This window comes from Emys orbicularis, chromosome 4 (genome assembly GCF_028017835.1).
Source record: "Emys orbicularis isolate rEmyOrb1 chromosome 4, rEmyOrb1.hap1, whole genome shotgun sequence".
NCBI lineage: Eukaryota > Metazoa > Chordata > Testudines > Emydidae > Emys > Emys orbicularis.
The window spans coordinates 145,133,998-145,159,908 of NC_088686.1; the positions used below are offsets into that span (position 1 = coordinate 145,133,998).

A 25,911-nucleotide genomic window follows, 5' to 3' on the forward strand; every position below is an offset into this window, starting at 1 on the left:
TCAAGAGTTACCAATTGCTGCAGATTATTTTGCAGTACTGCTCCCATTGAAGCCAGTGGCAAAACTGCTATTAACTTCAAAGGGACCTGGATCTGGCCCATACCTAAAGCATGTTTCTTGCCTAGTTATTTGCTATTTTATTTACCTATTTGTGGCATCATCAGGCAGTGACATTTCTTGGATTCGGGCCTGGGAGCAGGAGCGGGATGGACCCATCTCGCAGAGTCGGAGCTCGGCCTCCCACCCGCCCGTGAATATAGCTCCGGCGGGAGCGGGGATCCACCAGCACCTTCGGGATCTCCTTGGCCGCCGCCCCGGCTGCCTTCCCGGGCTCCGCCGCGCCCATTAGCTCCCGAACCCTGCCCTGCTCCCCACGCGGCTTCTGCCCGGCCCTGCACTGACTTCACCCCGCTCTGCTCCCCGCTGGCTCCGGGCCCCGCTCTCGCCGCCGGCTGCTCTGACACTCAAACCTCGAGCCGGAGCGTTACGAGCCCCCAGCGCACTCCCCATTGGTTGCTAGGATCCAAGCCGCCCACCGCTAGGCACCATGGGAATGCCCCCTCCCGCCCAGTTTAAAGGGACAGGCGCGCCCGCTGCGCCGCGAGCTGACAGCTGCGAGCAAAGAGGCACTTCCAAGGTCTCACCTCGCAACGTCGTCCCCGTGCCAGTGTAAAAATTAAAAAGGGCGCCACTTTCGGGAATGTGCTCAGTGCGGGAGCGGCCGCTCCCCCTGCTCCCCCCCATCTATGCTACTGCCAACAGATGTTGGTCCAATAAAAGATAATACCTCGTCCACCGTGTCTCTCTAATATCCTGGGACTGAGATGGCTACAACTACACTGCATGCAAAAATATTTTATGTAATATTATTTGATTATCTACTAAAACACTGCATTTCTATGTTTTTCTGTAACCACAACAAACTTGAAGACTTTGTGTGCTTTGTCTGTTAAATGCAGTATGTTGGAAACAGCTATTTGTCTAATATAAATGTTGTTTCCATTTCATTACTTCTGCTATGATATAGGTTCTTATACCCTGCTTATCAACGTCGTATCTGAGCACCTTCCGCTAGCGCATTAAGCATCGTGACTAACATCTGTCATGTGGTGTTTATTCTCTGATCCTCTCCCCGAGGGGAGAAACGAGTCCAGTGGACTGTCTTTTGTTGGTAGGTTTCCTCTGGAGGGCGGGGAGCATACGTGGTGGCTTTTTAGCGTGCATTTAGTTATGTATCAGTTAAGAGACGGCAGGTCAAAGAAATGCGTCTTTCACTTGGAGTGGAAGGTGATAAGGTTTGTGTCGTTTCTGGGGGAGTTCATTGCACAGTCTCAGCCCGGCCCCAGAGAAAGTTACGTCTCCCATGCAAAGGAGCTTGATATTTATTGTAGAGAGGAGCGTAGTTGTCAAACCTGATTTTTGTCCTGGGGCCTTAGGCAGTGCTGTAGATATCCTGGGCTCAGGCCACGGAGTGCCTGACGATAAGGACAGAAACCTTGAATGTGATCCAGTATTCTGTGGGAAAGCAGTACTGGGGTGGCGGAACTGGAGGGCCAGTGGGGGCTAGCGCCTCTGTAGTGGAAATATTGTGGGGGCTGATCTATGTCCCCCCCACCCCAGATAATACTTCCTCAGTGCCTGGGGAGAGTGTGAAATAGGGCAGCCCAGGGTTTGCTCTTCCTGTGTCCCCGCCCCCTGGGCACTGGGCAGAGGACGTACCTGGAGGCAGGAAATGGAACTGGGCTGGGTGAAGCCACGTCATTGTGAGGGGGGCCGGCATTTCCTCTCAGGAACAGGAGACTGGGAGCTGGGCGAGCGGTTGCTCAGGGTGCCCAGGGTAGGGAAGCAGGACCAGGGACACTGCCCTGACCATTTCCTTAGCCTGCCATGCCAAGGTGAGTGCCTGCCCTGCTGCCCAGGCTCTCTCTGGGAATGTCTACACAGGAATAAAAAGCCTGGTGGCTGGCCTGGGTCAGCTGACTGGGGCTCGCAGGGCTCAGGCTCCGGAGCTGAAAAATTGCTGTGTCGATGTTTGGGCTCGGACTGGGGCCCTGTGAAGGGGGAGGGTCCTAGAGCTCGGGCTGCAGCCCGAGCCCCCCAAGCCTGACTCAGCTGATGTGGGCCAACCACGGCCATGCTAGAAGCCCTGTATCCCTGTGTAGACGTACCCTCTTAGCCTTGGACTCCTTGGTGCACCCCCCCAGCCCAAACCTCAGCCCCCCAGCTTTTCAAATCAAGCTTCTGTTGCTTTTGAACCAGTGCGGAGAGCAGAGGACACATTTGATGTGTCCCGGTAGCCTTCCATAGTCCCCTATTAAGAATGAAGGAGAAAATCATATGTTGTTCTTTGGGTGAAAAATAAATACATAAAACCCAGAAAGATTATAAGCAAATACAAGATTTCATCTATAAGGCGGCAGCATTGCATGCGCTAGTTCCTCAGATGGATGATATGGCGCTCTGAGTGTGTAGTTACAGTACACGGTGCTTTAAAACAGGTATGTGAACTAAAGTAATTGCTTAATTGCATTTAGGATATATCACGAAGAGCTTAACTGTGTTTAGTATCTATCATAAAGAATCTCACGTGGACTTCATAAGGACTATGCAGTATTTTACACAGCATTCACATGGTCCATTGTTAAATAAGAATATTCAATGTGACTAGACACTGAAGAAACTAATATCCTGCTTTAAAAATGTTGTTTATGTAAATCTACGTAGGTGCCATTCCTGGTGCAGAGCGGAACTTCTAGAGGAATGTTTCAGCCCAGCTTTGTTTTACAGTGGGGAGAAGAGCAGATTCATGGATAGCCTAGTTCTCTGTTAGTTAGCTTGTGTAATTATCAACACTTGTCATCAGTCATTTTTTTGTTCTTTGTCCCTTGCAGTTACTACCTCTGCTGACTAACCCTAGTCCTGTGACATCCACAATGTATGTTTTCTTCTGCTTTTTCTAAGATTTTGCCACTAAGAAAAAAATGCCATAACCTCCCCTTTAACCTGAAATGGGTTTAAAATGTTTCTATTCTATGCAGTTACACATAATACAAGAATTAGTATTTGTTCCTGACAATACTGAAAAGTACAACCAATGAAAAGTTTAGTCTAAATTAATACTTTGAAGTCTAAATAAAGATGTGTGAAAGACTGAAGTATATAACTATTTTGATTTTAATGGTTTATCTTCCTTTTGCAGTATAAATGACTGATGGTGGCTGATGGCTCTGGTTTACAAATTAACAGACATTGGAAGAAAATCATGGAAAAGTTAGTAGATAAATGTCATACATTTGTACTGAAATTTCTGTAGTGAATATAGACCCCCCTCTCAGGTAATTGGTGTTATTTTCGCTACAACTTCTTTCCTCTGTTGAGCTGGACTTGTAGTAGGAATCCACTGCATTTGAGTAAAGCAGAAAGACCGGAGGTGGATCATTGCTCTTGCCCTTGAAAATGGCTTCTGAAGCAAGCAAGGCAGTTGGCAGCATCAAAATTACTTGCTCTTCTGAACATGCAGCTGCTTCCTTATTCAGCCTCTCCATAGTGCTAAACGTTTCCCCTTAAAGAACATAGTCACCATCAGAGCGGGGCATGGTTTGGATTGTGAGTTGTGGCTGTAACTGCAGACAGCAAGAGAGCCTCTCCAGATCCCTACTTACAAGCTCCCATCATGGAGTGCGTATTACTCTTTAAACACAAATGTAAAGATGCCAGACACTAGGTGGAATGTTGTAGATTCTTCATAAAAACATCCATCCTGGGTCAGACCAATGGTCCATCTAGCCAGGTGCTTCAAAGGGAATGAACAGAACAGGGCAGTTATCGAGTGATCCATCATCCCCTGTCAGCCAGTCCCAGCTTCTGGCAATCAGAGAGTAGGGACACTCAGAGCATGGGGTTGTATCCCAAGCAAAAAAAATTTCCTGCGCCCCCCTGGCCCTGCCCCAACTCCGCCCCTTCCCTGCCCCATTCCAACCCCTTCCCCAAATCCCTGGCCCCGCCGCCTCCTTCCCCGGGCATGCTGCATTTCCCCACCTACCCCTCCCTCCCAGGCTTCCTTGGGAGGGAGGGGGGAGAAGCGGAGCGGCGGCATGCTCGGGGAAGGAGGCAGAGGTGAGCTGGGGGAGGAGCGGTTCCTCTGTGCCCCCCCCCCAGGGTTACTTCCTGCGGCCCTCCCCATGCCCCCCACCGCCACAGCTCACCTCCGCTCTGCCTGCTCCCCTGAGCGCGCCGCTGCTGCTCCGCTTCTCCCCCCTCCCTCCCAGGCTTGCCGCAAAACAGCTGATTCGTGCGGCAAGCCTGGGAGGGAGGGGGGAGAAGCGGAGCGGCGGCGGCGCGCTCAGGGGAGCAGGCGGAGCGGAGGTGAGCTGCGGCGGTGGGGGGCGGTTCCTCTGCCCCCCCCAGGCTTACTTCCTGCGGCCCTCCCCCCCCCCCCACCGCCGCAGCTCACCTCCGCTCAGGGCCGGCTCCCGGCTTTTTGCGCCCCAAGCAAGTAAAAAAAATAAGAAGCCGGAGTGCCACCCCTTGGAAAGAGCCGCCCCAAGCACATGCTTGGACCGTTGGTGCCTAGAGCCGGCCCTGATCCCTGACCATCCTCCATGTACTTCTCTCATTCTTTTTTTAACCCAGTTATAGTTTTGGCTTTCATGTGACCTTTCTTCAAATTTACTCTCCATCTACAGATTTTTTTAACTTTTGTTACCGGCTCCACAATGTGTATTCTTACCACAAGCTTGATATTTAGTGTGTCTCCCCTCTAAGAGACAATTAAAAGTAATGTGAATTCTCTCAATGTGAGAATAAGCACGTTTGTTTCCTTGCAATCCTCTAGCACTTTCTTATAAGAAGTAAGCAATAAGATCTCCAGATCTGAGAAGTTCTCCAGTAGTTTAGTGCCTACATTATTTTTGTTAGTTGTCAAAAGCTGTCTTTGTAGATCTTAAAATAAGCTTTTTTATATTCAGGAAATGTGTCTCACTGCTGCTGAGAGAGGGTGTTTATAATCAAACACTTTTTAAATCTTTAAATCTTATAAAACAGATGACAATGTTATTTACACCCTTTTTTGTGACTGCAAGCTGCATTGAGTTTTATTTAGCAATAAGAAATATTTACAACTATTGAAAATACTATAATTGAAGATATCTGTGTTATTTACCATGTCTTATTTGGAATAGGCCTTTTTCTTAAATAAAAGGGATACTGAATAAAGACTCCAGCATCCTGATATTATTTCCATACCTGTTAATAGAAACTGTCTCATTAACTATTTATAAGTGATGTTGAGATCTAGCCCTGTGCTCTCATCTAATTGCTAACTGCTTACAGAACAGAAAGAAGTTCTCTCCTTTCCTCTTGCAGATAAGTATCTTTACTAGTGTGGAAGGATTTTCGTAACATGTGTCAGAAGTTGACTCGGTTCTGTTTAGCCAGACTCCCGCGGGATCGCTGTCAGAGGAAGGAGATCCCCATTGCTCAGAGCTGAGATCAGTGCTACGGCGTTAACTACAGCTGCAGTCCTTCCCCCATCCTCACTTCCCGTTAGGGTGTGAACTGGCAAGGCGAGATGCCACAGGGCTACTTCTGCAGAAGATCCTGGCATTTATAACACAGGCTTTGTCAGACAGAGGCAGCTCTCCCCCTAGAGCAGGGGAGACATCAACGAAGGAATCTACATACTATCCATCCTGGTTCCCGCCGCATCCTCACCTATTCCCCTGGCCCTCACAACATCCCTGCTCCCGGCGGGGGTCCCCACATAATGGGGCAGACCAGGGGCCCATCCGTGTATTTGTTTTAAACAACTAAATTTTGGTCCTATGCACTAGATTACAGCTAGGAGGAGTTCAGTGAACTAAGATGAATTTCTCTCCTGCTTCCAGGTGTTTCTTTGCTATGCAGTGGCAAAAACAAATGTTAAGAAGGTTGGAACTCTGAAAACAATCCAAAACTTCTTCTAGATAGGGAAAAAGAGCCTTGCAGTCTGCCCCAATGGTCAATAAACTAAGGCCATTATGGTCCAAGTATTTCTCTTATATGGTGGCTTTGGAAATATGTATTTTTATGTGAAAGGCCATAGATACAAATTTAAGAAGAGAGATAGGCAGGAAATTGCCTGGAAATTGGCACTCAGGGCAACTGGCCTCATCACCAATCCCTAGGTGTACATTGCACTACAGCCCAGTCCAAAGTTTAACTGGTATATCTATTTCCATTAGATGTGTGAGGTTTTAGCAGAATAGTTACACTGGTAAAAGCTCTAATATGGATGCCGTTATAGTGGCATAACTTATTCTCTTGCCCATACGAGATTTGCTATACTGCTATAAACACCTTTGTACTGATATAACTGAGTCTGCACTATGGGACTCTATCTGTGCTGATATAGTTAAATTGGCACAACTTTCTAATGTAGACAATCCTTGAGAGTCTGACCCCGAATGCCCTCAATGCCGATGGAATTCCAAGTTCCTTATTAAAACTAACTAGAAATATAAAGAAAAAGTATCAACTACCTGGTGCTCAAAATGACTGATTGGTGAATATTTTACGCATGGAATTCTCTTTCATGAACTTGGGTGTGTTAGGAATGTGTGAGAGGGAAGGGAGCAGCAGGACCGCCGGGGGGGGGGGCAAGTGGAGCAATTTGCCTCGGGCCCCGCGAGCCCTGGCCCAGCAGCGGTCTGGATCTTCGGCGGCATTTCGGCGGCGGAGGGCCCTTCAGTCACTCCGGGTCTTCAGCGGCATTTCGGCGGCGGGTCCTTCAGTGCTGCCGAAGACGCAGAGCGACTGAAGGGCCCCCCCGCCGCCGAAATGCCACTGAAGACCCGGACCGCCGCCGGGTAAGTACAAGCGCCGCAGCTCCCCCGCTTTGCCCCAGGCCCCCTGAATCCTCTGGGCAACCCTGGGGAGCAGACTGTGTAAATACCTTTGTGGAAAGCTAAAAGCTACTTTGGCACCTCAACGTACGTTTTCTTCTAGATGATGTAGAACAATGGTTCTCAACCAGGGGTATGCATACCCCTGGGGGTACACAGAGGTCTTCCAGGGAGTACATGAACTCATCTAGATAGTTGCCTAATTTTACAACAGGCTACATAAAAAGCACTAGCGAAGTCGGTACAAACTAAAATTTCATACAGACAATAACTTGTTTCTATTTCTCTGTATACTATACACTGATATGTAAATAAAATATTTGTATTCTAATCGATTTAGTTTACAATTATATGGTAAAAATGAGAAAGTCAGCAATTTTTCGGTAATAGTGTGCTGTGACACACTTACATTTTTGTCTGATTTTGTATGCAAGTAGTTAAGTGAGGTGAAACCTGGGGGTATGTAAGACAAAATCAGACTCCTGAAAGGGGTACAGTAGTCTGGTAAGGTTGAGAGCCACTAATGTAGAAGGTGAGTGTTCAGAGCCAGAACAGAAATGCCTTGTCATGACCACTAACAGTTCAAACCTTCACTGACAGGAAGTGCTGCAACTGAAAGATATGAGCAAGACTCTGTGCTGCTGCTCACAGGACGCTTGGCACACAAGGTGCTGACCAGGACGTTGGGGCTTTATACCTCTCTGATTCCGGGCTCCTCAAGCTCTGAGGGCCTGTGCAGCCTCCTGTGTATGTTAGAGCACTAATCGCCCACACAGGTCCTAACTGTTCCTGGAATAGTCACAACCCCTACATAACCCTCAGCAGCTTTCCCACTGCTGCTGCCAATGAGTTTCCCTGCAGCCAAGAATTCCAAAGCATGAAGTGCTCTGGCCACTTCTCTTCATGCCTTTGGCAGTACCCTGCACCAGGGGCCGCATGAGAGGCAGCTTTCGGGCTGCATATGCCAGCATATGCTTTCCCTGCACTGGGGGAATTCCTGTGCGGACCACACCACTCCCTTTGCAGTCCCTATACGCTGCAGGAGTTCTTACTGTGTACAATTTCCTAGTATTTTTGAAAATTTTATTGCATGCAACTATAACAACCCCTTATACATCTCATCAGCAGGATATGAACTAGCAATTTCTGACACTTGAGCACAGATAGCTCTGTAGTTCTAGTGGTAGCTAATTACATAAATTTGTAGCCAGTATTTCCTCACTCCAGAACTGGCGAGGCCTTACAACTGAATTAGGGAAGAGCCCAGGTCTGGCTTCCTCACTTATGCCTACTCCTGCCTAGTGTGGTGCCCCCAGAGTGGGAGATGCTCTACCACGGCCCATGTGCTATCTTGGGGGCTGGTTGGGGCTCCAGACCCAGGCATTCCTAGTGAAGCGTCTTGCTGCTGTAGTGGCATAGTGTAGGACTTAAGATTTGTGGGGGGGGGGGGGGTTTGGCAGGCTGCCAACATTTTTCTTGACATGCAAGTGAGTGAAGGGAACTGGTGATTTTTTTTTTTAAGTTGATATCTCAGCCAACCATGAATGGAATTGCCTGGGAAGGGTCACAAAAAAAGGCACGTCTCTAACCTGAGCGCTTTCTGCCTGCTGAATTTCAAAGGGCTGCTGCAAACAATGGTGATGTTTGAGAAAATCTAACTTCACAAGACTCTTTTGTAATAGAAAAACATGGCCTCATACAGGGATCACCAGCAGCTCCGTCTGTTGTGAATAAAGGGAACAGGCGCCCTAACTGTAAACAATTATTTCACAATTACCAGGTTACGCTTTGCCTAATTAACTGTGGCTAGCCTTTGTGGCCAGATCACAGTAATGACGCCACTCTGAGTTCTGCGGAAAGGAGACGTATAAAATATGATATTCTTTTTATTTAAAACATAAAACAAATGTGAGCACAATTCCTGCAAACTGTACTGTGTGAGCAGACCCGATAGTTGCATGGAGCCCCACTGAAACCAACCGCAGTGCTGCAAAGGGTCAAGCCTCTGGCAGCAGAGGGCTGATGCATCTTAGACAAGCACCTAACCCACATGTGGATGACATAAATATCATGGTCTCAGTGACAACGTGTGTATTCCATTTGCAGAGACGCAGTAAAAATAAACACTTTGGTCGCAAAGCTTCCTGTCTTTGTGTAACACCAACAAACCCCTATTGTTAGCGGGTGGGATTGAACCTGGGACCTCTGGCGCTTACTAGTGCACAAGCCTCTACTGCATGAGCTAAAAGCCAGACTCACTAATCTTTCTCTAAGGCTACATCTTCACTACCCACCTGAATCGGCGGGTAGAAATCGATCTCTCAGGGATCGAACTATTGCGTCTCGTCGGGACGTAACAATCGATCCCCGAATCGACGCTTGTACCCCACTAGCGCAGGTAGGAGTAAGCGCCGTCGACGGGGGAGCCGCGGAGGTCGATTTGCCGCCGTCCTCACAGCGGGGTAAGTCTGCTCGGATACGTCGAATTCAGCTACGCTATTCGCGTAGCTGAATTTGCGTATCTTAAATCGACCCCCCCCCCGTAGCGAAGATGTAGCCTAAGTGATCTCAGCACCACTAGATGGGTGAGAACACCACACCCAGGAGGTGTGTGTTACATTTGTTTTTCACTCAATCCTTCTTTAAACGCCCATTGCAGTCAATGATTCTTGCCCAATTAAAGACTGAAGAATGATTTCTGGATTTCGCCCAGGGGTTCTCAGACTGGGGGGAGGGGGTCATAACCCATCAGGGAGTGACAAGGTCATTACATGGGGGTTGTGAGCTGTCAGCCTCCAAACCCCGCTTTGCCTCCAGCATTTATAATAGTGTTAAATGTAAAAAACTGTGTTTTTAATGTATAAGGGGAGTTGTACTCAGAGGCTTGCTGCGGGAAAGGGGGGTCACCAGTACAAAAGGTGGAGAACCACTGATTTAGCCCCTTGTGTCGGATCAGCAACAAACCCCAGCACTTTGGAATGCGTCACAGCGCTGAGATCAGAGCCTGATTCCTCCATGACAGACACTGAGATATTGGGGAAAATGCGTCAGTGCTGATTCAATCACCACCAGCCAGGGCGGTCCCTTTCTTCCACTAGCTCCTTGGTGGTGTAACCTGGGCGTTACATTCGCTAGAAGCAAAGGGGGGAAGTAGCTTGTTTATATATACAAAATCTTATCAGCTACCCGCTTCCTTGTATTGGCCAGCCGCAGTCTCGAGGTGTGGCATCAATATTTATTTAAACAAACAGCATTTCGGCCGGGCTGCCCGACTCCTCCTCTATGAAAACAAAGCGCGCTGAGGTGGGTTTGTTGCTGTCTAGCGCTTGCCCCGGGGCTCCTTGGCGCTAGCGCCGGGACAGGGGGAAGTGGCGCCGGCCCGCCAAGTGACACAGCCGGGCCGTGTGTGCCCGTGAGAGGCGATGGGGCGGAGCAGCCCGGGAGAGCGGCGAGGGCTGCTGGCGGCGGCCGAGCGGGGGCGGTGGGTGCACCGGCTGGAGCACGGGGCGGGCGCCGATCGCTGGGCTGAACCCGCAGCCCCGCCACCCTGCACAGGCAACGAGCGCCCGGTGTAAGCAGCGACGCAGGCCCCGCCCCGCAGCCTGCAGACCCCGCCCCCCGCTGCTGGCCCCGCCCCCGCTGGCTCACCTGGCGGCAGGCGCCGGTCTAGTCCCCGTGGGTTCGTCGTCGAGGCAGCATCGTCCTGGGTCCGCTCCGCCGCCTTCGCTGCGCGACTCCTCCCGTCGGCCCCGTCATGATCTCGGCTCCGCGCTGCCCGCCGGGCGCCCGGGGGCTCCTGGCGCTGCTGCTGCTGCTGCCCCTGCCCGGGGTTCGCGGTGAGTGGGGCTTGGTGGAGGGGGGCCACAGGCGGCCCCTGCCCGGGCACAGAATCCCCTCGGTTCTCTTCCGCCCGCCCCCCATCGGAGCCGGGCGGGGAGCGGAGCCGCAGCGGCTCCCCCGGGCCCTCCCCGTCCTATTGCTCAAGCGGGGCCGCCACTTCAGCATCCTTGGGGCTGGGCTCTGCCCACACGGGGCCTGGCCCCGCCCGACCCAAGAGTCCCCCCTCCCGCATCCAGCCCGGGCTGTGTCGGACTCGGCCCGCGGGGGGGCAGGAGGTGGCGGGTGGGACTCGAGCCCAGCCGCGCCGCAGCGACAGGTCCCCGCTGTCCCAGCCCGGCACCCGGGGCGGGCTCCGCATCTCAGCCTGGGAGGTTAAACTCTGTCCCGTTGATGAGAGTGTTAATGCCCAGAGCCTGCTGCTGGGGGTGTCTCCTGTCCGTGGTTGGAGGAGGGGGCGGGGAGAGAAAAAGCCACTTCGAACAGCAGGTAAAGGTGCAGCTGTTGTAGCTGTACCAGTGTCAGTAAAACGAAGTTTGGGGTATAAGACGCCTAAAGATTATAAAATGAGCAAGTTCCCCTGTTGTAGCCTTAGGTTTGTGACTGTATAGAAATAAAATTTTATTAAAGCTAATGTTAAAATGATCTAATACACAGGGTAAGAAAAAAGTGTCTGTACATCTGGATATAACGCTTAAATTATCCAAAAGTACAAAATTTGGTTTGAAAGTCATAAGGTCCATATAGTACATAATCTGCAGTATCCCAAATTAAGGTTAATAAATTCAGTGATGCGGTTAAGGTATTAGCATCCAATTCTTTGGGTACATTGCCCATAAAAGGTTATACTAAGAGTAGCTTGTGGAAAGCAATTATAGCGAGGAGTAAAGATTGTCCCTCATTAATTGAGAATTTAGGATCGGTTGCCCCTTAGAAAATACAATACAGAACATTGGGAAGTATTTCAGTTACTTTCCTGACTTTGCTTCTCATTGGCACTTGTCCTCATGCCTGTCATACAGCTTCCATGCATCGCATGAGAAATATGAAAGTCAGCTGTCTCAGAGAGAGCTTTCCACCGGCTGTTTTCACTTGTTTCTAACCCCATACATGTTTCATGTACTCTTCTATGGATTGCTCCCTTGGTCTCTTTTGCCCTGTATGTCACCTTCTTTCATGTCACTCTGTATGGTTGCAACAGTCTCTCTGAGCCTGTCCTGTGTTAGATCATAAGCTCTGTGAGGTGGAGGAATGTCCTGTTTTGCACAATGTACTTACCTTGTGTTACCTTACATGTTCAGGATGATGTATACATGGTAAATAATGTAAAATTTGAATGTACTGCAGTTTTGTATCAAGGCCATTCAGTAAACTAGCTTCAAGGCTCTAATGAAAACAAGTACATCCAAATTGTCCCCAATAAAATCATTTGTGGCTTCTTAAAAACAAGTATTCGGTTACAACAAACTACTGAATGTCTTTCGTAGTTAACGTTTTCCCTTGTCTGTCTCTATTGCTAGGCAATTGTGATTCTCCTCCACGGTTGAGTTTTGCTCAGCTGCCTGAGGCAGTGAACAATTCCTATCCTGTTGGGACCCAAGTGAAATACTCCTGTCGCCCAGGATACGTTCTGGGCTCTGGAAAGTCTCCTTATGTTACATGTCTTGCAAATTCAACATGGTCAGTAGACCCTGAGTTTTGTGTAGGTGAGTGTCTTTGTTGCTTTTCCATTTCAATTGATATGCAAGCTATCTTGACACAGTTAGGAATCGCTCTTCTATTGGTTAACTCCCATCTTTTCATATGCTGTGTATTTGTACCTCTCTGCTGTATTTTTCACTCCATGCATCTGATGAAGTCAGTTTTAGCCCATGAAAGTTTATGCCCAGATAAATTTGTTAGTCTCTAAGGTGCCACAAGGACTCCTAGTTGTTTTTGCTGATACAGACTAACATGGCTACCATTCTGAAACCTGTTAGACTAAAGTAAAACACGTTGGTGTGGCAAGTGTCTGTCTTTTTTGAAAAATTGTAGTTGCTGTATCCCCGATAATGAAATGTACTGAATTCACTGTACTAAAAGTAAACCCATTACTGAATAATGTGTGTTACAAACTTGGACAAAATACTAATTCATAACAAAACTTCTCTTGGCTTCATTGCTAAGAGTACAATAAGATATTTGCAAGTTTCCTCATCTCAAGACTATATATGCTATATTCCATGCAGAAGTCCCTAGTAAATGCAGTACTACAGTAACTAGTAAGGATATCTACAGTTGGATGCTGATGAACCTTAACTCTGCCTCCTTGTGCATATGTTTTAAATTATGATTTAATTTGTTGTTTTGAATACTGATGGGACTTTCTTGAATAGCCTTAGACTCACCTACTCTGGCCTGCTGGCTTGAGAAAATATTTTATATATAGGCCCTGATTCAGCAAAGCACTTAGTGCGTTCTTAAGTCCCAGTGACTTCAGTGGGACTTGTTTTGCTGAATTGATCAGGCTTTAGTAAATAGGTCACAATTTTTACATGCCTTGTCTGCTTTGATATTTTTCCCCAGTACAGTCATAAAAAGTCCTAACTTTACTTTACATGGATACAGTCTGTCTATATTGAACTCCATATAGATATAGTGGATTTTTGACACAGTTCATTCTTCGTGGGAATAAGTCTCCTGCGGGAGAAAGCATCACAAATAACTCTTGTAGGGGCAAAGAAAAGCTCTTCCACTGAGCTTGGCTGAGGAACATGCAGTTTTTAGCTGTCCAAAATCAGGATTCACATATCAAGAAAACTAATAACAAATATTTACAAAACACATAACAAGCCTGAGGAACATTCTGCCACAAAATGGAGGCCAAGAACATGGTAGGATTCAAAAAAGGATGAGACACTTAGAACCTGGTCCGGCAAACACAAATGTGCTTAATGTTGCCCATGTGAATAGTCTGCTACTTCATAGTTTAATGCTAGAAGCGATTGTTACAACACAGGATACTTGCATTTCACCAAGTTACTCCTTTACTGAGCCCCAAAACTTGTATTTGACTAAAGCATATCTTCGAGAAGGACAGCCAGTCCTGATTTGTAGACTTGCAGAGACTGAAAATCTGCCATTTCCTCTGGTAATTTGTGCCAATGGTTAGTCACCCTCACTATTAAACACTTTTGCCTTATTTCCATTTTGAATTTGTCTGGCTTGACTTTCCAGCTCTTGGTTCTCGTTCTGCTTTTCTCTGCTAGATAAAAGAGCGCTTTAGTACCTGGTATCTTCTCCTCAAGATGGTCCTTAGATGCTGTAATCAGGTCGCCTCAATCTCTTGACCAGCTAAACAGACTGAGCTCTTTAAGTCTCTCACTGGATGACATTTTCTCAGGCCCATGAATACCTTTTTGTGGCTCTTTTCTGCACCATCTCCAATTTTTCAACACCGGTCTGAAAATGTGGACACCACAGCTGGGTACAGTATTCCCGCATGGGAATGTATACAGCATTGCTATCACCTCCCTACTCCACTGTTAATACATCAAGGATCGCATTAGCCTTTTTTGCCATAGGATGCACTGGGAGCTCATGTTCAGTTGATTGTCTGCTGTCACCTCAATCCTTTTCAGACTTGCTACTTCCCAGGATATAGTTTCCCCGTTCTCTAGGAACAGCCTGCATGTCTTGTGCCTAGATGTATAATTTTGCATTATATGATACTAAAATGAATTTTGTTTGAATGGACACAGGGATCTATATTGCTTTGTAGGACTGCCCTATCCTCATTTATCACTCACCCAATTTTTGTGTCATGTGTGAATTTTATCAGGAGTGATTTTTGTGTACTTCCAGACAACTGATTAAAATGTTGAATAGCATCAGGTCTAGTACCGATGACTGCTCCTTGAGATGTCACTTAGCCAATTCTTGTATGCAGTGGTGGTATAGCCATGTCAGTCCCAGTATATGAGAGAGACAAAGTGGGTGAGATAATATCATTTATTGGACCAACTTCTGTTGGTGAGAGAGACAAGCTTTCGAGTTTACACGCCACAATTCTTCGCCTGGGAAATGTATTCCAAACCTGAAGAAGAGCTCTGTGAAAAGTTGAAAGTTTCTCACCAACAGAAGTTGGTTCAATAAAAGATATTACCTCACCCTCTTAGCCAACTTTTAGTCCACTTAACTTGTGCTCTATTGATACTGAAGTGTTATTTTTTTAATTAGAATGTTGTGTGGTACTAAGTCAAACAGCTTACAGAAGTCTAGGTATATTACATCAGTTACATTTATCGAACAAATTTGTAACTACAAAGAACTAGGTCAGGTTTATCAAACAAACCTGATTTTCCATAAAACCATATTGATTGGTATTAATTATATTTCTGTTCTTAATTCCTTATGAATTGGGAAAATTTGGCCCTACACTCAGGGCCGGCTCTAGCGTTTTTGCCACCCCAAGCAACCCCCCTCCCCACCCCCAAAAAAAAGCCGCGCTCGGCAGCAGCTCTATCTCCACTTCATTCTACAGTGGCAATTCGGCAGCAGGTCCTTCGCTCTGAGATGGAGTGATGGCCCCGCGGCCAGATGTGCCGCCCCCCTCTTCATTGGCCGCCCCAGGCACCTGCTTGCTATGCTGGTGCCTGGAGCCGGCCCTGCCTACACTGCTCAAGAGGTCAGAATAGATTTGCCCTTGGAATTGATGAATCCCACAATACCTTTACATTATTATGCCTGTGAGTGAGATCATGTTGGCTAGCACATAGTTACCTAGGTCATTCTGCTTGTCCTTTTTGAATACTGGCACAAGATCAGCGCTCTTCCATTCTTCTTGAATTTCCTGGTACTCCAAGATTAATTAGAAGTTAATCAGTGGAATAGAGATCTCCTTGGCCAACTTTTTAGGACACTTGGGTGCAAGTTATCCCAAGAGTTTGATTTAACAATGTTTATCCCTAGCAAATCTAGTTTAACTTGCTCCTTAATTACTAATAGACATGAAAGTACTTCATCATACTCTTGTGATGAGACTATGTTGTCGTGCTTCTTTCCAAATACAAAAGGGAAATAATTACTGAACACTCCTGCCTTTCCTGCATCATAATTGTTTTACCATCTCCATTTAGTAATTGGTTTGTACCATTACTAGGCGTGGAATACTCAATGTATCATCCAGACTAAGGAGAATCTGTCACCCCTGCCCTCTAACCTGGGGTGCCCATTACAATGCTTTGCTGCTGTAGCTCCAGTCTGGACTGTTCACAAAGAGCCTCCAATGTGCAAGTAACTCCCAGCTGTGTCTCAGTCAGCCATACCTTGGCTCTCACCAGCCTTGGTTATACTGCAGGGTGACCCTACCAAACTCCTAGTATTCATTTTGTTTTTTTTCTCTCCAGAGAAGTATGTCTTGTATTGCCCAGCCCTTTCCTGGACAATACAAATTCATATCGAGTCTGTATTTCTTCAATAGAAATAAGTTCACACCTTGTTACCCAAATAGAGTTTCACAAACACTTCAGTTTAAACACACTGGATTAGATCAAACAAGTTTATTAACTACAAAGAGGTTTTAAGTGAATGCAAGTAATGAGGCATAAGTCCGAAATGGTTACAAGAGAAGTCAAGATAAAACACAACTGGTGCCCAAGTTAACAACCTTTATTTTGAGTTTAACATAGTTCTTCTTACCACATGCTCCCAGCAGTCTTACTGACCAAACTTCTTAGGTGAGGACCCTTTCTTCAGCTTAGTGGCTGCTTCCTTTGTCTCTTCTAGTGCAGTGATTCGATGGACAGAGTGAGAGGGAGGAGGGGTGCCTGGGAGTGTTTGTCCCTCCTTTATTATAGTGCCAGTCCTGCCCCTTGGAAAACATTCCGAGCTGACAAAAAGTCTATAGAGAAAGATCTTCCCTGCTGCTTTTCCTTGCTTGATGACTGCTTAAATGCAAACTAAGCAGAGCACACATTCCTTTGAGACAGACCTGTTTGCCAACTCGTGCTGTGGTTTGCAACATAAGTAAACATTATACAGGGAAATCTTTTAACTTCACGTACAGTGTTGCCATGCATTTTATCAGGACAATATTGACCAGTAAACTATAAATTTTCTGATACCTCACAAGGCATACTTTGTACAAAGGTTATTACAGCAGTCTCTAGGGTGTGGACAAGGTACATTCTCTTACAGTAGGATTTCTTTTGTTCCTAAGGAACTTCAAAACCTTCTCCTTATTGTCTGTAACCATGCCAGTTGTGACTCTTTCACTGATGTCTTTAGCTCCCCATATCAATTTTTACATTTCGTAACTTGTCCATCTATCCTTTTTTCCATGTATTATGTTGCTTTTTATTTGTAATTGCTGCCAGTTGAGGTCAATGGGTATACCCACACGAATATAGTTATGCATATGAGTTTTCAGGATCTGGGCCTTAGGATGTACAATAGGAATATTTGCACTTATACTAAATCTGCAAGGGGAACTTAATTCTCTTGATTCAGGATATAAGGCAACCACTGTCTGTGTGGGATTAGGAAGCATCATCCCACTTCCACTTCTCCTCACTTCCCCTGGGCATGTTACAAAATTATCCATAATGTGGGTTGTAAGATTTCCTCTGTAGCCTTTGGTGCTGACCGCTGTCGTACAGGACAGATACTGGACTCCAAGACCATTGGCTTTGATCTGCCATGGTATTTGCTATGTTAGGGGGTGCAAGTTAGCATATCCCCTTTTCCCCATTAAGGTAATATGAGGTAACGCTAATATTAGTCTTGTTCTCTTCTAGGAAGACGATGTAAACCACTAGAACTAGAAAATGGCAGGGTTGATTTAATCGATCTCCAGTTTGGTGCAACAGCAAACTTCTCCTGTAATGAAGGGTGAGTGGCAAGTTGCTTCTTTTGACTAATTAACAGACTCTAGACTGGTGTGAAACTGCTGGTGACGTCTGGCAAAATGAGACTAGAAAGCCTGCTTAACTTCAAGAACAGAAGTGAGTGGTGTGCTATAAATCTGTATCAAGAATTACACCTGTGATTTTTCAAAGGAGTTGAAGGAAGAGAGCCACCCAGCTACGGTTGTCATGCAGTGGGAGATGGGCACCTAACTCGCTCAGGTGCTTTTGAAGATCCCAGCCTAGAGCCCTCAAGAGATCATCCAGCAGGGGTTGTGTTATGAGATTGAGTCCCACCTCAGGGGTCATGTGGCACTTACTGACCCGTGCCATCTCTCCCTTGTTACAGGGGTTTCTGTCTGGGTGCTGGGAGCTAGTGGCGGAATATTGCCCATAAAATGCTGCACCAGGTAGGAGCAGACCTCTTCCTGCTGTACAATAGCAAATATTTGTCTGTACCTCCCTTATAGATGTCAGTATTACCCAGGATAGCCGCAAGTGCAGTTGTTGTTTTTGTCCATATGGGTTATGTTGCCAGGCCTTGGGGAATCAAAAATAACTTGTGGCTTCATTGCACCGAGCAGGTGTGTTTTGGATTTTTGAGGTCTCAAAGTTAAAGGCCAGAAGGGACCACCAGATCCTCCAGTCTGACCTCTTGTATATCCCAGGCCACCAACTCTTTCCAGGGACCCACATACTAAACTCAACCAAAATTAGTCTAAAATACTACAGCCCACAGGAGCTTAGACCATTATGTGCCATGGGCAGAGATTAGGAGGGCCTGAGGTGCACAAATTCCTCGGGCCCCTGTCGTGGCAGGGAAATGTTGAAGTGAGAGAGATTGAGATAATCCTGGCAAGTGACCTGCACTCACATTCTACAGAGGAAGGCAAAAAGACCCACCCCAATGTCACTGCCAATCTGACCTGGGGGGAAATTTCTTAACGACCCCACATACTAGAGCCTGAGCATGTGAGCAAGAACCAGCAAGCCGCCAAGCACTGAGGTGAGAGTCCTTGATGCCACTTCAGAGCCCTGGCCTACCTCATCCAGTGTCCAGTCTTCAGCCATGACCATCCTTCAAAGGAAGGAGATAAAAGAAACCAACTCAGAATACATTGGGTGGGGAATCCCTGCCTGACTGCTGCAGGGGACTGGCTGAAACCCTGAAGCGCGAGGCTTTAGGAACATAACACACACACACTGGAAACAAACCCAGGGTTGCTGAGCCCTGCCATCCCAAGCAACCCCATTATATAATTGCACCCATAAACTTGCCTGGCTTTCTCTTAAACTAAGTTAGTTGCCCCCACAACTACTATTGGGTGACTGTTCCTGAACCTCACCTTTCCGATGGTTAGAAACCTTCTAATTTCCAGCCTGAAGTTGCTCATTGCCAGTTTTTACCCTTTGTTCTTGTGTCAGCATTGTACTTGGTTTAAATAGCTCTTCACCCTCCCTGCTAATTGAATGGATTGCGTTGCGTGGGCACACAAATGACATGAATGCAGGCGTTGTGTAGTTTTTCTGTATCACAACTTTAGGTGGCTTATCCAAGCAGCAGAGATTGGACTCCCAAGGGATGTTTGGGGTGGGAGGAGATGTCAAGGGCCAGTCTCAATTAGATGTATCTGGGCGTGGGGAGGTAACTCCCTGGGGGCAAGGCCGGCTCTCCGGCTCCACAGAGGTGGGAGTTAAATCCCTTGGCTTATCCTGTAGACTGGTCATTATCCTGCCTTCTGGATGAAGTAGGCTTGAGGCACAGACATTTCTGAGCTCTTGTTGAAGGATTTGGTGATTTTTTTCTCTGAAGTAGCCTATAGGGGCCTCAGGCTTTGGAATTGTGCAGGCCTATCAGGTCTCTGGGTTTAAAGACTCTGGTTAGACCTTGGACAGTTAAGATGCTTGAATTTTGAATATGGAACAGGGCGATGGCAAGTGGGTGACAGCTCAGGGCAGCTGTCTTGTCTCCCGTTGCTGCTGTCGGCAGTTGTCTTTGGGTGTAATTTTATTTTACAAACTACCAGCTGCTTGGCCACCATCTGTTCTCTCTCATTCTCATTCACTGTTCCCTGCCTTCACAGGAGATTGATTTCTTCAAGTTCTTTCTCTTAAATTTAAGCGATGGTCTTCACTACAGAACACACAAAGCAAGTGTAAGCTTTGCCAGTATGTTGCAACTTTGTGTGCTGGGTTTAGCTGGACCTTCAGCTAAATGGACTTGGAGATGCAGTGCTTCTGGCTGCCCAGCAGGGGCAGCATTGGTAAAAGTAGGAGAAAAAGTAACGAGCTGCTTCAGCTGAGCCAGCCTGACACAACAGGGCAGAGAAGAGGTTTTTAGTTCTTATGCAGAGGAAAGCAGAGTAACTCTCAGGCTTGGTCTACACTAAACCCCCAAATCGAACTAAGGTACGCAACTTCAGCTACGTGAATAACGTAGCTGAAGTTCGAAGTACCTTAGTTCGATCTTACCTCGGTCCACACGCGGCAGGCAGGCTCCCCCGTCGACTCCGCGGTACTCCTCTCGTCTAGCTGGAGTACCGCAGTCGACGGCGAGCGCTTCCTGGTTCGACTTATCGCATCCAGACAAGACGCAATAAGTCGAACCCAGAACTTCGATTGCCAGCCGCCGAACTAGCGGCTGGGTGTAGACATACCCTAAGATGCAGAATGCCAGCGGCTCAAACACTTCCTCCTACATGTTAGAAACATAGGGTATGTCTACACTATGAAATTAGGTCAATTTTATAGAAGTTGATTTTTTTTAGAAATCGATTTTATACAGTTGATTGTGTGTCCCCACTAAGTGCATTAAGTCAGCGGAATGCGTCCACAGTACCGAGGCTAGTGTCGACATTTGGAGCGTTGCACTGTGGGTAACTATCCCACAGTTCCCGCAGTCTCCGCCGCAAATTGGAATTCTGGGTTGAGCTCCCAATGCCTGATGGGGCAAAAACATTGTCGCGGGTGGCTTTGGGTACAGTCGTCCGGTCCCCCTCCCTCCCTTCCTCCGTGAAAGCAACAGCAAACAATCATTTCTCGCCTCTTGTTCTGGGTTACCCGTGCAGATGACATACCACGGCAAGCATGGAGCCCGCTCAGCTCACCATCACCGTACATCTCCTGGGTGCTGCTGGCAGACGCGGTACTGCATTGCTACACAGCAGCAGCTCCTTGCCTTCGCAGCAGCAGACGGTGCAGTATGACTGCTAGCCGTAGTCGTCGTCTCCTGGGTGCTCCTGGCCGACCTCAGTGAGGTCAGTCAAGGGCGCCTGGACATAAATGGGAGTGACTCCAGGTCATTCTCTTCTTTAAGTTTCGTCCCCTGGAGTTTCAGTCCTGCCTGAAATATTATGCAAGCTGGAGGCTTCTGCCTCAGGCAGCACCCCCAGCTGGCAGCACCGCGCGGTCGCACCTACCCCAGCCTACCCCTTGCTCCCATGGCTCATGAAGCCTGGACAGTAGTAAGGAGCAGTTCAACTATAGGCTGAGCAAGTGCAGAATTAATCATTAAACACGCTTGCTTTTAAACCATGTATTATATTTACAAAGGTACACTCACCAGAGGTCCCTTCTCCGCCTTCAAGTTCCGGGAGCCCATCTTGGGTGGGTTGGGAGGGTACTGGCTCCAGGGTGATAAACAGTTCCTGGCTGTCGGGGAAAACGGTTTCTCTGCTTGCTTGCTGTGTGCTATCATCTTCCTTGTCCCCAAAATCCGCATCCCTGTTGCGTGAGACGGAGTCCACGCACAGGGGTGGGGTAGTTGTAGGGGCACCCCCTAGAATGGCATCCAGCTCATCATAGAAGCGGCATGTTTGGGGCTCTGACCCGGAGCAGCCGTTTGCCTCTCTGGTTCTTTGGTAGGCTTGCCTGAGCTCCTTAAATTTCACACGGCACTCAGTGGCGGATTAATAATTTTGCCACCCCTAGGCCAGGAAATAATTGCCGCCCTGGCCCCGCCCCAACTCCGCCCTTTTCCCGCCCCCATTCCAACCCCCTCCCCAAAGTCTCCGCCCCCTCCCTTCCCCTATTGGATCCCTTCCCCCCAGCCCCGCCTCTTCCCCCAGCGCGTGGTGTTCCCCCTCCTTCCCCCTCCCTCCCTGCCCCGCGAAACAGCTGTTTCGCGACGCAAGTGCTGGGAGGGGAGAGAAACAGGACGCCGCGGCGCGCTTGCAGAAGAGGTGGAGGTGAGCTGGAGCAGGGGGGCGGGGCGCGGAGGGGAGCTTCTGCCCCTGAAAATTTGCCGCCCTAGGCCTAGGCCTTGTCGGCCTAGGCAATAATACGGCGCTGGCGGCAGTGCTGCGGGTCCCTGTTATAGCCTCTGTCCTTCGTGCCCTTGGAGTTTTTTATCAAATATTTGGGATTTCGTCTTTTGGAACAGAGTTCTGATAGCACGGATTCCACTCCCCATACAGCGATCAGATCCAGTACCTCCCGTTCGGTCCATGCTGGAGCTCTTTTGCGATTCTGGGACTCCATGTTCACCTGTGCTGATGAGATCTGCACGGTCACCTCTTAGCTCGCCACGCTGGCCAAACAGGAAATGAAATTCAAAAGTTCGCAGGGCTTTTCCTGTCCACCTGGCCAGTGCATCTGAGTTGAGAGTGCTATCCAGAGTGGTCACAATGGAGCATTCTGGGATAGCTCCCGGAAGCCAAAACCGTCTAATTGTGTCCACACTACCCCAAATTCGACCCAGCAAGGTCGATTTCAGCGCTAATCCCCTCGTCGGGGAGGAGTACAGAAATCGATTTTAAGAGCCCTTTAAGTCGACAAAAATGGCTTCGTCGTGTGGACAGGGTGCAGGGTTAAATCGATCTAACGCTGCTAAATTCGACCTAAACTCATAGTGTAGACCAGGGCATAGTATGTGAGACAGCCTCCTACTCAGCAAGTCCAAATCCTTTTTCCATATCAAAGCACTGTGAGCAGTGATCTGTAAAATAACCAGTTTTCTGGGTATCTGAAGAGTTCTGTAGCAGAGGTGGTAGGGCCTTCTTTCACCTACTGGAGATGGGAGTGCAAAAATCTCTAATTTAGAAGAGGGGTAATTTGTTCCCCTTTGCAGGGGATTAACAAGTATTCCCAAGCATCTGATAAGCATAGCCCAGAAGCGAGGACTCTCTCCTGCTAACACTTTTGGGAGCTCTATCTTCTGGCTTGTAGCTCTTTATTGCCTTTAACTACACAGGGCCTGGTCTTCACGTACAGCGGCGCAGCTGTACAGTTGTATATAAAGATGCTCATATGTTGATGGGAGAGTAACTATGCTGACAGGAGAGAATCCATCTCTCCAACCCCCTCCCCAAAGTCTCCGCCCCCTCCCTTCCCCTATTGGATCCCTTCCCCAAATCCCAGCCCCGCCTCTGTTGGCGGGAGTTCTCCTGTCGACATAGCGCTGTCTACGTGAGGGGGTTATGCCAGTATAACTGTCACTCAGGGGTATGGATTTTTCACACCCCTGAGCAACGTAGTTATGTTCCTGAAAAATGCTGCTTTAAGCAAATCCAATTCCCCAATAAGAATTAATATAAATGGGATTGGGGGGGGGGGGGTAGGTTCCAGGGAAATCTTTTTCACCAGACAAGACTATATATAATACACATACACACACACACACACACATATATACAGTATAACTTTTAAGCAAACAATTTAATACTGTACACAGCAATGATAATTGTGAAGTTTGGTTGAGGTGGTGGAGTCAGAGGGAGGGATATTTCCCAGAGAATGCCTTACTGCTAAATGATGAACTAGCACTCAGTTGAACCCTCAAGGGTTCACACGTTGTTAATGTAGCCTTACACTCTACAAAGCAGCAGGAATGGAGGGAGGAGACACAGCATGGCAGAGAGAGAGAGAGAGAGACTCTCTCTCTCACACACACACACACACACACACACACACACACACACACACACACACACACACACTGCCCTTTTAAGTACGCTGACCCCACTCTAAGTACATTCTTTTTAAATAGATCAGCAAGTTGAGACAGCAGCTGCTGCCAGCAAGCTCCCTCCATCCTGAGCCCTGTTGTGCACCGCCCCCCCCCCCCACACACACACACACTCTCCGTGGCGAAGGGGTACAGGAGCAGGGGGAAGGGAACATCCTGACATTAGCACCCTTCTTCTCCCCCCCCCCCAACACACAGCAAGCAGGAGGATCCCGGGAGCAGCTCCAAAGCAGAGGGCAGGAGCAGCACACAGCAGTGGGGGAGGGGGGTCAGCCGAACTGCTCAGCAATTGATAGCCTGCTGAGCGGCTGCCACACAGGGAATTTAGGGGAGCTGATACGGGGACTGCCGGTCCAACCTGGTTCCTAGCTCCAACAGGCTGCTCTTTCTGCAAGCAGTGGACAAAGTAGGTGGCTGCCAAACAAGTTATAAGGCAGCATTGTGCAACTTTAAACGAGCATGTTCTCTAATTGATCAGCAACGAAACAATGTTAACCGGGACGAAGTTAAGTGAGGAATTACTGTAGTTGTACTGATATAGATGTGTACTGTAGACCTGACCTTAGTGTTCCTTGGTCCTATGGTGTTAGATGTGTCCCTTTTTCAATGGTTTGTCTCCACCTACTGGCAGAAAGAAACCATGTTCCATCTTTCTGGACTGTTAACTAGTTCTTTGCTTCTATGAGTAACAAACTTGAACCTTTTTTCTTTCTTTAGGTACAGATTAATTGGAACGATTTCTGCCAAATGTGACCTTTCAGAAAATGGAGTTGATTGGGATAAGCGTGTTCCACTTTGCGAAGGTAAACTAATCTAATGGTTTTAAGAACGGTTCACGTCTGGAGATGATGCAACATAGCTGGTGCTTCAGAGGAGTCTCTGTTCTTACTTTGGCATTTAATCCAAATGACAGTTGAGTTGGGGGGAGGAATAAAATACTGTGGTTCACCAGGGTGTTTGGATGACTCCTACAGAATCTTTTTTTTTTTTTTTTTTTAAGTCCCTTCTAGATTGTTTACCTGGCACTGTTTAATGTGCACAATCCAACAGACCTCATGGCGCCTCTTCACTATTGTATCTGTGTAATCCTGCTGCTCACTAAGTAAAAGGCATGATAATGACTTCAAGAAGTTTTGACCCTTCCCAAATCTGACTATCCACTTAAATCTGAGGCTCTTTGGGAGTGAATCACAATTAATTTGCTTCTACCTTAATTTGATCTCTTGGATGCTTTCTGGGCTTGGTCTGTCAATTATGCTGCTGATGTCCAGTTTAGAATCAGCTGCTGATACAAGAAATGACCTAGCTTAGTTTTCTGCTGGTGGAACAACACTACTTCTAGAGACGCTGGGCAAGAGGTTCTGGCTCCTTGAGATTCATGTTGGGAAGGGGCCCGCTCTGTTAAGGTCATCTTCCTGAGCTGGTGTTTTATGGAGCATCCTCCTTGAGCAATGGACGTACTGGGTTGGGTCAAGCCTAAAACCAGAAAAACGTTCAGAATCTGAAAGGGTTATTGCTTCAAATGTTAAATGGCAATGTTAAGTACCCTTCCAAATGGCTAAATAGCTTTTGGGGGGGATCTGAGACAACTTTCTTAGTGAAAACTCTCTCTTCAGTTCACCTTCAATGGAAACTTGAATGTTCATGTTGACCTTCTTTGCTTCAGCAATACCTTGTCGTCCACCTCCTGATATCACCCGTGGATCCCATACTGGTCAGAGTGAACAAGAGTTTTCCTTTGGCTCAGCGGTAACTTACAAATGTGACCAGGGCTTCTCTCTTATTGGAGAGGCCTCCATTCATTGTACAAAGAAAGACCATGTCAATGGAGAGTGGAGTGGGCCTGCCCCTGAATGCAAAGGTTAGTAGCGTCTGTTTTTATCCCCTTCTTGTTCTACTATCTCCTCCCAGGAAAAACTATATTTTGATTGCTAAGTAAACCCATAAACCTGAGGAAATTCAGTTAGTGCTTAGTCCCCCTAGATACGTATCGTGAAAACTAGTTACTGTTGGAAGACTAAAGAATGACGGACACTTCATAAATCATTCCTGGAAACCATTTTTGCCTCTAATACATCCTGTATTTATTTTTGTCTCCCTTCAGTGTTCCAAGATTGCAGTTAATTCTCATGTCACAAACAGTTGTGGGGTTTTTTTGTTTTTTTTTAAGGTGGAGATAAACTCTTAAACTAAGGTTTTGCTTTTATGCAAGTATCCTACTACTCAGTGGTAAAGGGGGTGGGGAGAGCCTTACAAGCAGGATTGTTTGGAACCATATTTTTCAGAACCCTCTCTGTGAGGGCTCCTTGACAGTGAAGGCTCAGACTTCTGTGAGTTCATATCA

General features: G+C 47.5%; 1 protein-coding gene and 1 long non-coding RNA gene across 2 annotated transcripts in view; one reads left to right on the forward strand and one right to left on the reverse strand.

Moving 5' to 3' along the window:
• Positions 1 to 3,156: 3,156 nt before the first annotated feature.
• On the reverse strand, positions 3,157 to 4,261 carry LOC135877075 (uncharacterized). The gene is made up of 2 exons (XR_010561353.1): positions 4,206 to 4,261; positions 3,157 to 3,793 (listed from the first exon to the last, which is right to left on the reverse strand). It is a non-coding gene; the product is annotated as an uncharacterized LOC135877075 (long non-coding RNA).
• Positions 4,262 to 10,562: 6,301 nt separating this feature from the next.
• LOC135877072 (C4b-binding protein alpha chain-like) overlaps positions 10,563 to 25,911 on the forward strand; it is a 29,968-nt gene continuing 14,619 nt past the window's right edge. Inside the window, exons 1-5 of the mRNA XM_065402426.1 lie at positions 10,563 to 10,717; positions 12,239 to 12,424; positions 17,495 to 17,588; positions 24,285 to 24,370; positions 25,234 to 25,428. Coding sequence (XP_065258498.1) covers positions 10,636 to 10,717; positions 12,239 to 12,424; positions 17,495 to 17,588; positions 24,285 to 24,370; positions 25,234 to 25,428 — 643 coding nt within the window. The 5' untranslated portion in view covers positions 10,563 to 10,635. The remainder of the gene's footprint in view (positions 10,718 to 12,238; positions 12,425 to 17,494; positions 17,589 to 24,284; positions 24,371 to 25,233; positions 25,429 to 25,911) is intronic.